The sequence below is a fragment of the Carya illinoinensis genome, chromosome 9 (genome assembly GCF_018687715.1).
Source record: "Carya illinoinensis cultivar Pawnee chromosome 9, C.illinoinensisPawnee_v1, whole genome shotgun sequence".
NCBI lineage: Eukaryota > Viridiplantae > Streptophyta > Magnoliopsida > Fagales > Juglandaceae > Carya > Carya illinoinensis.
The window spans coordinates 1,983,742-1,998,942 of NC_056760.1; the positions used below are offsets into that span (position 1 = coordinate 1,983,742).

General features: G+C 35.3%; 1 protein-coding gene across 2 annotated transcripts; it reads right to left on the reverse strand.

The window, feature by feature from the left end:
• On the reverse strand, nt 1-4,935 carry LOC122275670 (cytokinin riboside 5'-monophosphate phosphoribohydrolase LOG7). 2 transcript variants are annotated; one of them, XM_043084822.1, is made up of 7 exons: nt 4,683-4,885; nt 3,459-3,556; nt 2,577-2,607; nt 1,930-2,029; nt 1,724-1,794; nt 679-822; nt 1-411 (listed from the first exon to the last, which is right to left on the reverse strand). In XM_043084822.1, exons 1-7 carry the CDS (start codon nt 4,788-4,790, stop codon nt 316-318), a joined length of 648 nt encoding a protein of 215 aa, XP_042940756.1. In that variant the 5' UTR covers nt 4,791-4,885; the 3' UTR covers nt 1-315. The 2 variants fall into 2 exon arrangements, with proteins under 2 accessions (XP_042940756.1, XP_042940755.1); XM_043084821.1 differs by having other exon boundaries at nt 1,724-2,029; nt 4,683-4,935.
• Nucleotides 4,936-15,201: the final 10,266 nt, after the last annotated feature.

Below are 15,201 nucleotides of genomic sequence, written 5' to 3' on the forward strand. Positions count from 1 at the left end.
TGGGAAGCAAAAAAGCCTTAATTTGATTCTTCCATGTATATAGATAGTTTCACAAATTGAAGAGAGTTACAATACTATTTTTCTTTTTGCCTTAATTCAGACACGTATATATGAGAAACTAAGACGCTGCATGCATGTGCTACTCATGCTGGCCCAGTTCCAAAAAAAAAGAAGAGAATTTAAAGAAACCCCAAAAAGTTTTGTGCGTTAGGTATTGTATGGTCGAAAACCATATCACTGTATACTAAGCAGCTTGCATACTCAAAAGGTCTTGTACGTCTTGTATGATTTATGCAACGTCGTCAACAGTCATAATCACGTAGCAACCCCCGATTCAGGTGCATAATTCAGTCTTTCCACCTCTTCCCAAACCAGCTTGGATGTTATCTCATCGTACTCCGGAACATATTCCTACACATTTAAAGAGAATATTATGAGATATCCAAGAAAACAAAGACAAAAAAATCTGAAAAATTACTTGCGATAAACTTTTTTTCCAGATCAAGATCAGCTAGGTAGAGCTAGAACTTGGGTACTTTTGATTGGCAACAAGGCACGTACATAAGATCGAACAAATTAATCTTCAAGGCATTCACACACATGCCAGCCAACTTGTTCAACCTTCAGAATTATATATTATACTTTATATAGATGAGAAAAAATTAACCAAGAACTTACCTCAAGATGTCTGAACAACTGTTTGGCAGTTGGTGCAGACATGATAATGCGACGGGCGATTGGTGCGATAAAGCCTTCATCAACGGCCTTATCAATGAAAGACAATAGGGAATTGTAGAACCCGTCAACATTCAAGAGCCCCACCTGCAAAAATTAATCATGCGCTTGATTAATTGATAGATTATGATGTCCGAACCCACCAACCCGGACATCTAATAATCTTTATTTGACCAGAAACATATACAAGTGAAACAATTTTCTTTTGGCCAACTATAATTTTTTATTTAATGTTTTGTCCTTCTTATTGTCATGTATGAGAACCTTTTTTCCCATTCAAACGGAGATCCTCTCCCAATCAAGCCCCCAAATCATGTAGCATTACCCTCTTCAAAAGGGAAAATCTCATGCTATCTTGCTATCTTCCCATGTGAATCCAAATTAAGCACCACATGCATTGATTCGACCAGGCTATATATATATATATAATCTGCATGCTTGCTAGCTAGCTATCCTGTATATCCATCTCACTCCACACACACACACATGAAACACGTATATGTGGAGGTTATATCAGCCAATATTAATCATATATATATATATATTTAAAAGAGAAAATCTCAACTTGGCCAACTAAACATATGAACCTCCAGAAAAAACAGCCGTGTACTCGAAGAAATATGACAAATCATTCCGCATAGCGTGGGACCATAAAACGTGGCTGGAGACAAGTTAAAAGTATTATGGATGTCATGAATTAGAAAATATTAATTCTAGTTCTTCCACATAAAGCATGCATGCATGTTATCATGTGAAGGCAAGAGCAGAGATTGTCAGAGTTTTTCAAAGCAAGAGGAAATAATTTAACTTAAAAGTACTCATTTTCTTTCGATTTTAGCCCAACTATAATCCTGCTCCAGATAACTTGCTAAAACACAGTTGTTATTACTAATATTAATTAATCCAGAGAAATTGTTGTCATTGTTTTTTCTAACAATATTATTTTACATCAAAAAAGAAGGAAGAAATTAAGAGAATAAATTCTTACGGGTTTGCGGTGAATTCCAAGTTGAGCCCACGTAATGACTTCCAGCAGTTCTTCCATAGTGCCGTATCCGCCTGATATCACACAAAGACATATATATATATATATACACACACACATACAGGACCAGAAGATCGATGCACGAAGATAAAGAGAAAACAAAATCCAAATTGACTGAAACTGATCTGATTTCAGGACCGGATTCGTACCAGGGAGGGCAATAAAGGCATCGGCTTGACGAGCCATTTCAGCTTTCCGCTGGTGCATATCAGATACAGCTCTCACTTCTCCGACTGTTTCCCCAGTTATCTGCAACACATACGTCATGCATGAATCATATCTAATTTAACTTAAAACAATAATACAATACCAACTATTCTACAACTTTAATATATTAAAAAGCTATTTCTTTTCTCTCGAATTCAAATTATTGTCCTAACAACAGTTGAAAGTACAAGAAAAAAATAATTATTTAATACTTAGTTGTATCTGAATTCTTAAGAAAGACACTAATTTGAATAAATGCCAATAAATAATTAATCAATGCCATAATTGACTAACCATTTTTAAAAATGTAAATATCGCTTGCGGTAAATGCAAAAACCAGTCGCCACCAAAGTGATTAACAAGTAAAAACGAGCAATTAACACACATCATCAGTACTGTCTTCCAGGCTTGGGTGGTGGCCGGCCGGGAACTAGAAAAGGGAAGTACAGTAACTGATATGTTGTCACATCGCAATGCCCGATTATTTTTTGTTGCAATAAATAAATGATAGAGGTTTTAGCTGTCGACAGGGAAGCAATTGCACATGTACAAAATCGAGGGGGATTTGCTCTGGAGTTAATGAAACTACCTCTCTAGGCATCAGACTCCTTGGAATGACTCTGCGAAACAAAAAGCGAATATTAAGAATAAGTACCATTCCAGTATAATTATTATTTCTTACGCAGTTAACGTTTCTGCAGGCTATATCGAATTTCTCATAGTTATTTGTCTACCCAAAGATGTTGGATTGTGGTAAAACGACTCAAAAGACTCATTATTTGGGCACCCTTCATAAAGAAAGAGCAATTCAAGGCTAATCGGCCTGCGCTGTGAACAACAGGCCAATAATCCTGACATTGGCAGCACGGTCCTTTGAAAGACATCCTTCTTTCATTAAACAATTGAAAGCAAAGAAACAAGCAGCTATATCAGTGTCCAAAAGGTCTCAAACTTTCTACCATGCTTTTGCATCTCCTTCTGACTGGGAATCTCAAACTTAATCTGGGAGCTCAAAAAGGCTCGCCAAGAAAGGGGAAAAAAGAAAGCTCAAAAAGCCACTTTTTTTCCCAAGCAAGCTTGAAACCCCATAAATATTACATTCTACTGATTTAGACCAGATAATTAGCTAGCAATTTGTACATAAGAACCAAAACTATCATTGGTAAGAGTATGTACAACCATGTTCACGATCCGCCAAAATATGGCATTTATGCTTAAAAGGAAAAATTGGAAAAATGCATTTTGATATCCCTTTCATCTGGCTCGGCATTTGATCCCAAAATGTCTGCCCTTTCGTGGTTTGAGAACCCATTTCATAGAAAATTGGGAAAACTTGCCTGGTTTAAGAAGTGAAGAAAGAGAGCAAACCATTTTCAAAGAAGAGCAAGAAAAGTAATTATGAGGAGATAATGATGCCTGTCTTTTGAACCCCTCGCTAATCTTTCTACGAGAGAGAGAGAGAGAGGCAAACCCTAGAACGTGGCGCCCACCATCATGAACCGCCTGAGAAACAATACCCATCAATCCAACGCTCCCACCTCCATAGACCAAATCAATCCTTCTCTCTACCTGCAAAACACATCGAATAACTAGACCCATTAATGCGTGTCACCAAAAAAAATTAATTCACTAACCATTAGGCGATGATGACGACGATAATAATAATAAATTAAACTAATCCTGGGGAGAATAAAAGCCCATGTACGGCCTACTGATCGAAATAAATATATTTCATGGAACCCCGATAACAAAAATCATGGAGGTTTGGTCATGGAAGCTTGTGAAGGTGCCCATTGTTGGAACATGCTTAAAAGAGTCATGATACCAAGGAAGCACGTTTGGTTCCCCAGGAAAAAGCATGAGACTATTATTTAACAGAGTTTAAAAAACCAAAACACAGAAAGATCATGCAAGAAGGCTGCTCAACTGACAGGCAGGTTACAGCTCTCTCTCTCTCTCTCTCTCTCTCTCTCTCTCTCTCTCTCTCTCTCTCTCTCTCTCTCTCTCTCTCTCTCTCTCTCTCATGCCAAACATAAACCCTAAACCTTCCTAATTCCTCAACAATCATAAGCCCGCGTTGGAAGCTTGTTTTTTGCAACACACCACCACGCTCACTTGATCAAAAGAAAGAAAGAATGCGGAAAACATTCAAAAAATAATAATCTGATGATATTTTTGAAAGAAATACATTCAAAAAATAATAATACATTAAAAAAATCTGATGATATTTTTGAAAGAAATACATTCAAAAAATCTGATGATATTTTTGAAAGAAATACATTCAAAAAATAATAATAATCTGATGATATTTTTCTTGAAATTGGCCATCTTTCGAGGAAGAAAGAAGGTGTCAAATTGCATCAACTTGAAGACTATTTTATTTCCATAAGAGATTGCACCATTAAGGGTGACGTCTCATCATAGTTTATGAAAACAAGGAAAGATCAAGACATAGACAGAAACCCGGAGTGGCATTCCGAATCGATGTTGGATGGGTTCCAAGACGTCAAAATAAAAAAAAGGGGGGAACAGCTGAAAGAGATAGAAATTGAGAATGTATTGAACATGCATATGTCATAAAGTTAATCCCATGAAATATTCTTCCCGGAAAACGCCTAGTATGGTATAGGAGAGAATGAAAAGTTTATGGAATGGGCAAAAGAGGAAGGGGGGAGGGGGAGTACTGTGACATTACCAGCTCCTTCCCAAGTTCAACAGCAGCTTCTTGATAACTGGCTTTCTTCCCTGAACTGCTCCCACAGAACACACAAATCCTTTTGAATCTGGAGTTTGTCTCTTCCATCTCTCTCTCTCTCTCTCTCTCTCTCTCTCTCTCTCTCTCTCTCTCTCTCTCTCTCTCTCTCTCTCTCTCTCTCTCTGTGTGGGAATAATAATCTGTCGAGGAAGAAGAGGTTGAGAATGAGAAGGGAGTGAATATCTGCTTAAATATAAAAATCCCTTCAAACCCACAATCAGTACTGGTTAACTCCTTGGCCAAGAAACTTAATATAATACACTTGGCGTGTATTTATTTATTTATTTAGATTATGGAAGCTACCAATAAGACATTATGATATTCTATGTTTAGAGGTATGCGATGGAAGGCCGTTTCTATCAATTAGAAAAGTTAATTTGTTCCCAACCTGGATGGCATTTCATTATGTGATAGGGTAGAGATACCCTGCTTCGCATGATAGGTATTAGGTAATAAGCATGCAGTACATATGGGAATATCATGATTTACCTCGGATATACCCTTCCAGACTTCTAGTTGATCAGCTGCCGCGTGTCGCCTTTTCACTGGACGACCAACGGTACATCATACATAATGAGTGAAAAAATAAATAACCCGCTTAATCGCCCTGCATGGCCTCGCACTACAGCCTGACATTTTTAAAATCCTTACATTCATTTATTACATTTATGAGAAAAAACCACAAAAATCTGTGAAAAAAATAGAAGTTTTATTTACTACTGTTTTTATATATTTTCAGATTATTTTATTATTATTTATAAATTATTTATTATTATTTTATTAAATACAGATGATCTGACCTACCCTTGTTAAATTGATTATGTAGTAGCAACAACAACAACAGTAGAAATACCATATTTAAGACATTTATAGGAAGATGATGGTATATTCCAGAAACAAGGCACAAAACATAGAAATAAATTCATGTTCAGATTTTAATTTATGTAGCTAACTACTCTAGGCTTCAGGTTTAATCCTGCTCCGTGATTTGGAACATATCGCTGATCAAGTTTATTTCAGTGGGTGTGGGTAGCAGGATCAATATAAAGAGAGAGCTAGCTGGCTAGCTTTACAATAACTACACTAGGAGGTGCTCATCGTAACCTTTTTCCCATTGTCACGTCAAAATTATCTTTGATATACACCTATGTCTTTAAAATACAAACAAATAACATATTTTTTCTCAGCTTGTCTTTCACTAACCATTTTGTCTTCTTTGTTAGACATGCAGAATCACGTGTAAACACAACACCCACCCCCCACCCCCAATGCAGGATCACGTGTAAACTCCAGGAAAATTAAAAAAATTAAAAGAAAAGAAAGAAGAATGCCATTCTTTTTTTAAGATAGAATACAGGTTTGTTTTTTAATATTTATTTTGTTTTAAATACATAGATACGGTATATACATATACAGGCCGGCTCAATAGGAATGGAGAAAGGCTAAAAAATTTATTAGGAGCTTTTTTATTTTAAAAAGTAAAATTAAATAAAATTATTTTAATTTTTACATTATATTTTTATTTACATATAATTCTAATCATTTGTCAAATATAGTTACTCTTTAAGATCTTATATTACATTTTTAATTAATAACCGACTTAATTTTTATTATAAAATTTTCGATTTAGATAAAATTTATCAAATATAGTTTAACAATATGTGTTTTAGACTAGAGGCTGTTGAGGAACACAACTACTTTAAAGTATTCTCAGATATTATCAAATTTAAATTTTTCTCTCTCATTTCTTAAAACTAAACAAAATATCTTAATTTAAATTACTTCATTACTATTCACATATATTCTTAGTATATAAACAAGCCCTAAAAGTAATTATAATTATAGTGGTCAATAAAGTTCTATAAATAACCTACACATTTGGAAAACAATAGGCCCTTGCCTTTTCAAAGATCATACTAAATTTTTTATCAACACTTAAAAATTAGATTTTACTATTTATAATTTTTATATTATATATTAAACTAATAATGACAAAAGAGAAGTGTCTTCTTAGAAGAATAATGCTTGAAATAATTATTATACATGATACTTTTAAAACTAATAATGACATAACATGTATTTAATATTTTTGATGTTATCTTATTGAATTAATTAATTTTTTAATTAAATATATTTTTTAAATTATACTTTATACTCTGTTTGAAAGGGAGCCTCTTCTTCCCATGAGGCCTTAGGTAATTGCCTAATTCTCCTTAGGGAAGAGCCGGCCCTGTTTATATACATAGACATAGAGAATACCTGGAAATCGGTCGGGCTGTTTCTCTTCAATAAACAACCCTCCAATAGTTGAACGCTATGTAAGCCTTTTATTTTACCTAATTTGCATTTGCCTATTCCCTATCAATGACCCACTCCGTCTATCTCTTACCTTCGAAAGGACACTAGCACAATGCTGTGCAATTTGCAGGAAAGTGGGCTCTGCAAGTGCTCGAACTCGTGTATCACGCTGCTGCAGCCGAATACCAAAGCTCAGAGACGATTAGAGGTCAATGATGCCAAAGTCGAAACCGAGACCGATAGTTGATCGACGATTTCTATGTGTGTGCTTATTGTGTTTTTGCGTGGGGAAGCCTAAGGAGTTTATTGTTTTTTTTTCTCACGTGGCAACCACGGAATGGAGGGCTACTCTTAGGCTATTAGAAGCCCGACCATTGCAAAGAGTTTCGCATATCTATCTATAATAATAAGCGCCTATCGCGCTTCTACAGGAATAAATAGGAATGAGCAGTGAATTGTTGCGTTCCATTTTTTTTCTTCCGTTTTTATTGCATAGTTACTTTTTTAACCTTTTGTTTTCTTCCTTTGTGTCAGTTTATATAAGGATTTTTTGGTCTTTAGCAACTGTGTCAGGGTTGGCTGCTTTATATTTTTCTTTCTACTTTTCTATTTTTCTCGATTCTTCTTCTCTTTGTCTCTCTCTTCTCTCATATCTCTCTCTCTCTCTCTCTCTGAAGCTCACGAACCCAGCTCTTTGCCAAAGCTTCAAGATCCACTCCACCCCACCGAAAAGTCCGAACTTTTTACTAACCAGAAGATTACTCACCTGCAAAAGGATGTTTTTGAAGCTAAGGGAAACGAGTTTTGGCCGTGGGTGGTGGTGGAAATGGCGGTCGAAGGCCAAAAAGGGGCTAAATGGAGTTGAGCTCGTGGGAGCTGCTCCGGCAACGGATCGAGGCCTGAAATTGGTGGTTTTGGTCGGCAAGAGGTAGGGGAAGAAGCTGTGAAGAGATGGTGGCCAGAGGTAGTGCTACGGCGCCAGAATCGGTGAAAAACCGTATGGCTTGGAGGAGCTCGTGGTGGCTAACGGTGGCTCGGATGGAGGTGAAACTTGGTGGGGATCTTCACCGGTGAGAGGGGAAGAAAACTGGGTGGGTGGTGTAGGCCACGCCACCGGAGAGCAGCGGTTATGGGCTGCGAAAGCAACCGGCGACGGGAGAAAAAACAGGCAGGTGCCGTGACTTCCAAGGGCTCGTGGCGGCTAACGGCTGGTCCGATAGCTCTAAAAATTGGTGGGGATGATCTCTGGTAGGAGGGGAAGAGAATGGTGGGGGTGGTGTATAACACAGCCTCTGGAAGGCAGCGGTTCTGGGCTGCGAAAGCAACTCGCCGGAGGTTTTAGAGCCTTTCTTTTTCTTTTTCTTTTCAAGTCTTTTGTTTGCTTGTTCAAATTTCAGCAGCTAACTTTGACTTTGCTAGCTGGCTAGGGACAGCACATAAAACTGAAGACGGGTGGGTGGTGTGCCGTGTCTTCAAGAAGAAGAATTTTCAGAAAGCAGTAGAGAGTCCTATCAGCCATTCGATCACGATCAGATGTTCACTGAAACACTGTTAATTTCAACTACTTTTCCTAATGATCAGACCATTGATATAGACAATTTAACTTTTGACAAATTGGTCCTAAGGGAACTAAATAATTATAAAGAGGACAAGGAATAGGACTGCTGTCATTAGTTTTGTAAGTATCTTTCATTTAAAAATAAAAAAATAAAATTTATTATTAAAAAATTAATTTTATTTTAAAAAAAAAATGTCCGATCTTGGACATTTTATAAAACTATAAAATAAGATATATTTAAGAAAAAAATTGACGTGGTTGGATAATTGAACAAACAGTATACGTGGCACTTTCAAATATAAATCTATGTTTTAAATACATTTTTTTAAAATAAAGGAATGCGGGCCCAAGCATGTGAATTACACTAACTTTTGTGGAAATCGACGAATGAAGAAAAATAATTTAATAAAATCAATAGCCAATGAGATATCGCCAAGTAGAGGGGTCTTATCTTTGTAGGCTTGGTGGGCCAGCTTTTAGGTGGTGAATGGGGCCGATAATGCGCGTAAGATAATTGAACAAACAGTATATGTGGCACTTTCAAATATAAATTCATGTTTTAAATACATTTTTTTAAAATAAAGGAATGCGGGCCCAAGCATGTGAATTACACTGACTTTTGTGGAAATCGACGAATGAAGAAAAATAATTTAATAAAATCAATAGCCAATGGGATATCGCCAAGTAGAGGGGTCTTATCTTTGTGGGCTTGGTGGGGCCAGCTTTTAGGTGGTGAATGGGGCCGATAATGCGCGTAAATCACATGGTGTGTTGGTGGTCGAGCCTTGCTTGTCTTATAGACAAAAATATTGAATTTAATATACTAAGGTGGATAGAAAGGTTTGCTATCCTTGTGCTGTTGCATGCTATGTCATAGATTTAAATAAAGAGGCTTTATATAAAACTTCTTTATCTCAATCAATTATAACAATATTAATAATAAAAACATTGTATGTGTATTGCCATCTTCCACTAAATTTTATCTTCTGTAATGAAAACAATGGTGTCAAGTAATTGGGCAAACATCATACAAATATGACTAAAGGTATACAGTAATAGATTATAAGTCATCATGAATCCGCGAAAAGATTTGGTTGCAGCAATAGTTTTGCAGGGTGATAGGACGTCTGGATGATTAAGGACAATAGAAAAGAAGAACGATGAAATATGTCTATGGTATAGTTTTTCTTTTCTTTTGTTTTCCGCACGCGTGTGGGTACGTGTTTTTTGAGAAATCTCTTTCTCTTTTTCGCAATATTTGACTTGCTTGATGATATGGCCAAGCTTTTGAAAGTTTTATTGTAATATATTGTCATTGTCCAAAACAGCTAAATGCGTGTCTTTCAAAAAGGAAAAAGAAAACTCTCCCTTGCGTCCAAAAGCTGAAAGGGGCCTCCATGTGCTGATGATCTTTTCATTATTAAACACTAATATTTACACTAATATTTACAAGATGATCTTGACGATTAATCATGATTATCTTGATTTTATCATTATAAATAATTTCATTGTTTGTATGATCTTGTCCGTTCATACCATTAATTAATGGATAGGTGGAAGCTAATTAGTGATCTCATTTTACTAAATTTGTTCATATATACTGGTTTAAACCCGTATATGAACAAATATTTTTTTATTTTTTATTAAATATTTAGTATATGAATAATAAATAAAAAAATTAAATTAATTTAAAAAAATAAATGTAAAAAAATTTAAAAAAAAATTTAAAAAATAAAAATATGAAATGCCAATACTGTAATTGAATGATTGATTAATGATGAACGAGTAGTCTAATGTATTAAATATGATGTTATATCATGTTAATGGTGTTGCGAGTAGAGTAGTTAATCTAGGGATCTAACGGGTCGAAGACATACTTAGTCGAGCATCCAAACAAGTCGTAATTCACCAAAAAACCAAAACCAAAAACCGCTTTAAGGACACCTGGTTTTCATTTGGTGGGAGAGAATCCACTTCTCAGCACAAATACATTGCATGTGGGTTTCCCTTGTGTGTATTATCACGTACACAAACCTCCCACATTCCTCTCACGAAATAAAACTGTTCTCCATTTACCCACCCCGACTCCTATCATTTCGCTCCTCACCTTCTCTTTCCTCTCACTTATTTTCTCTACTTTTTTTTGCCATATCTCATAGAATTTACATGTGGGTTTCCGTTTTTGTTGATAAAGCTCTGTAAGAATAGATTTTGGCTGTTGTCTTCTTTGGTTTTCTCTTTTTTGCTCTGTTTGAAGGGTTTTCTGATGGAAAACGGTGCGGATTCGACCTCCTGGGATTTTTTCAGCTGTACCCATGTCTAACATCTTCGGTTTCAGTGGTAAACTCTCGATTGCTTTAAAAAAATATAAATGATATACTTTAAGTGTTCTTCTAAATAACATACTCAGTAAAGAATTCATTAAAATTAAACTGTTAACTCTCTCTCTCTCTCTCTCTCTCTCTCTCTCTCTCTCTCTCTCTCTCTCTCTCTCTCTCTCTCAACAAAAACGGTGACCCTCTATTTTAGACCAGACAACTCTGATCCGTAAGATTTTTACAGGTCTTCTGTAGCTGTCAGGCGCCGCAGCTATGATACTACATCGCTCTTCTGTATCTGTTAGGCGCCGCAGCTATGATGCTACATCTCTTGTCTCTTGTAGAGAGATGCTTCACGAAAGATGTTATGAAGCAATAGAGTGATACTTTGTCATAATTTTCTCTATAAAAGAATTATTCAGCTCATCTTCTTTCGCATCTCATCTTCTTCACTTTTCTAAATTTAGTCTGTATTCTTACTCTATAATCTCTTTCTGCTTTCTCACTTTGCAATGACTCAGCAATCTTCCCATCACCAATATATGAGGTATTCTGCACCTCGTTCACCAGTTGTTTCTGCTCGTTCACCAGTTGATTCTTGTAACAGCCCGCTAGAAATTCAATTAAGGAATTTCTATTGACTTTAGGAACCTCGTGAAAACTCTGTAAGTTTACACGAATCGACTAATCGCATAAATTTTAGCCTGTCAACATAGTTAGTGTTATCACTCACTATGGTGCTAGAAATGCGATTTTAATTATTTGAGATAGTTAAAAGTGTCAGAATATATTATAGTCTACACCACTAGACTTAATTAAATATTTAGAATTTTTCAGTACTAAGTTTATTACGTTTATTTTTGGAGTGAATAGTAACCTCGGTAAATGTACTGAGCGCAGTGTTTTCAAAATCATAGTGTGAAATGTCCAAATTAGGATAGCGATATTTTATTTGGACACTTGGCAAGATCTTAACCACACATAATGAATAGTATTAGATACTTGGCACAAAGAGAAACCATTAGATGGAATTGTGAAGGAAATCAAGGTGTGAGATCATGACACCTAAGCAAAATACACATTTGGAAAATATCTTAAGAATAGAGATTTAAAATACACATAGAAAGATTTTAGCCACCTTACTCTTTCAAGTCTACTCCACATTTGGAAAATATATTGAGCTGATTTTTATAGATATTATTGGATAGAATATTTTGAGATAATATTTTATAGATATTTTGGGTAGGAGAAAACCACACTCAACTCTCAACTCCAGCCTTATCATCTCCCTTATCTCTTCCATAAGCATCTCCAGCCATCACCCACGAACTTATCTTCATTTACACGTTTCTTTAAAAGAATATCAAACATTCTCTCTCGGACAGCTTTTAGGAGTTCTTTTGCATGCCCATTTCGAAGCTGTTGTAAGTGTTTTATCATAAAGTCTCCTTCATATAAGTTGTTCCTTTTTTAGTCTAGTTTACATGGATATCTTATTTGCCCCATTTGAAGATCATTTGGTCAGTCAAATATTGTATAAACTATAGAAAGGTCATTCTGGGAGATAAACTGGAGAATATGTTATAGTTTGGAGTTTTTGACCAAGCTAATGGATAGATATTGGTCTGAAATTTTTATGGAGTATTGTTAACATGTATATATGACTATTGGTTGAGGATTTTTGCATGATTGAAGGTTTTGATGAAATATTTGCTTAGATTTAGAAACTTAGAAACTGGAAGAAGAAAAACAGTTTCTATTTTGAGAAAGTTTAACTCTTTGGTGGTCTAAACCTATTCTAATGACTTTGATAATTTTATTGGAGGATCCTAAGCATCTTATATACATGTTATATTATTATTTTGAAGATATTTGATGTTAGTTTCAAAGATATGAAATTTTATACAAAGAGATATTCAGATAAGCCAAAGTGTGGATGTTCTTGGCTAAATTTATGTTTTGGTTAATTTTTAACCATGTGATCTTGAATTAGAAGCTTATATATGTTTTAGGACATCTTTTTAAACCATGTGATGGTTTTATTTGAAGATCACATATTTATAAGTCATAGATCAAAAGGTTGATCAAAACAAGTTAGAAACAAAAATCAATAGAAATAGCATATGAGAATTTCGGCCCTATGGAGTTTTAATAGTTGTGATTAGTTTTAAATTTTTCTAAATTGATATTTGAGTTGAGGATAAAATTTACATGAGGCATGTAAATTTTGGTGACTTTTGGAGTTAGTATGCAAAATCCTTAAGTTATGGGTAAAACGGTCATTTTCCTACATGTAGGAAGTAAAATGGAAATTTTACTCTTTAAGTTAGTATTTTTCCATATTTTAAATTATTAGTGATTTAGTACTAACTTTTAGAATCACTAATTACAGTTCCTCGTGATCGCGCTTGAGGTTTTATAAGAAACGCGGAGATCGAGTTAAGTTAGCTTTTAACTTACTAGCAGTCTACTGTGTATGTGTGCTAAGTAAAAGAACTATAGTGTATGTATGTGTGTTATCATATATGTCATGCCACGCCAAGTTATCATGTAATTGTTTATTATACAGAATTTATTCTGTCATCAATTTTTATCTGTTACATAATATATTCTGTTATGTATTACTGTACATTACAAGTACGTCATGCTAAGTATGCCATCTATTACATGTATGTCATGTAATATTCACTGTTGCAAGTATGTCATGTTAAATATGTTGTCTATTATATGTTATGTCATGTTACGAAATGTTTCTATCTCAAGTTGGTCATGTATTTCAAGTTATGTTCAAGTCACGTTTCATCTTGAGTACATTATGTTTGTGTAGAATACATGGGGCCACAACAACTGTGGAGTATGTATTTTACTACAATTGTGATGCGTAGAATACATGGGGCCACAACAACTGTGGAGTATGTATTTACACGTAGAATACATGGGGCCACAACAACTGTGGAGTATGTATTTTTCATGTTAAGTCAAGTTTGTGTAGAATACATGGGGCCACAACAACTGTGGAGTATGTATTTACACGTAGAATACATGGGGCCACAACAACTGTGGAGTATGTATTTTTCATGTTAAGTCAAGTTTGTGTAGAATACATGGGGCCACAACAACTGTAGAGTATGTATTTACACGTAGAATACATGGGGCCACAACAACTGTGGAGTATGTATTTTTCATGTTAAGTCAAGTTTATGTAGAATACATGGGGCCACAACAACTGTGGAGTATGTATTTTTAATGTTAAGTCAAGTTTGTGTAGAATACATGGGGCCACAACAACTGTGGAGTATGTATTTTTCATGTTAATTCAAGTTTCAGAGCAAGTTCATGCTAAGTCAAGTTTCAGATCAAGTTCATGTCAAGTCAAATTCAGTTCATGATTCAATTTAAGCTATGTCAATTATGCTACGTTGTACGCTAAGTTATGCTTTAATTACTTATGAATTTGATTATACATTTATGCTTTTACTGTCATACATGTATCATTAGTCTGTATGGAAGTTTTTTGTTAACTTGCTGAGATTTGTAATCAAATCTCACTTTGGTAGTCCCAACTACCATTCCCCCCGAATGGTAGATCTTGTTACAGGACCTGAAGGAGAATCAGGAGCTGATCAACTGGACACACTTGACTAAGTGACGGTGCGACATAAATGTTGATATAGTAATTAACGTAAATTACTACTTGTACGATTGAGTTGCATCTCTACTACTTTTTGGATCATAACCATTTTGGACTAGTGTTGTGATCTTAGTTGTTCAATGGATTTTTATGTATGAAGTATGTTTTAAGCATTTGGGATATTTTCAATTTGGTGCATAGTATTGCTAAAGAAAAAATTTATCCGCTGTGAATATTGCATATTGTTAGATGCATGTTAGGAATATTGCATCTTATATGTCATGAACGGGGGCAGGTAACCTTGTGTTGCATGTCTCGACGCTTCAAATGTCCGTCCGATCCCAAACGGAATTTGGGGGCGTCACAATTCTGCTTCTTCTTCTTCCGTAGGTGCTATAATGCAATCCAATAATGATCTGACTAATAAGTCAGATAATGAAATTATCTACGAGCTTGTGAGTCTCGGTACCCGATACTCATCAACCATTGTCGCATATTCTCAGCGACTACAATCTAGGACTGGTGGGGTTGACAAACTCCACGAGAATATTTTTATCCTTCAGCGGCTTCTTATGGAGTCTAACATGAAGATAGAAGCAGTAAAGCGAGAGAACAGAGATTTAAAATCTTTGCTTAACTCTTCTTTTCGAGTGG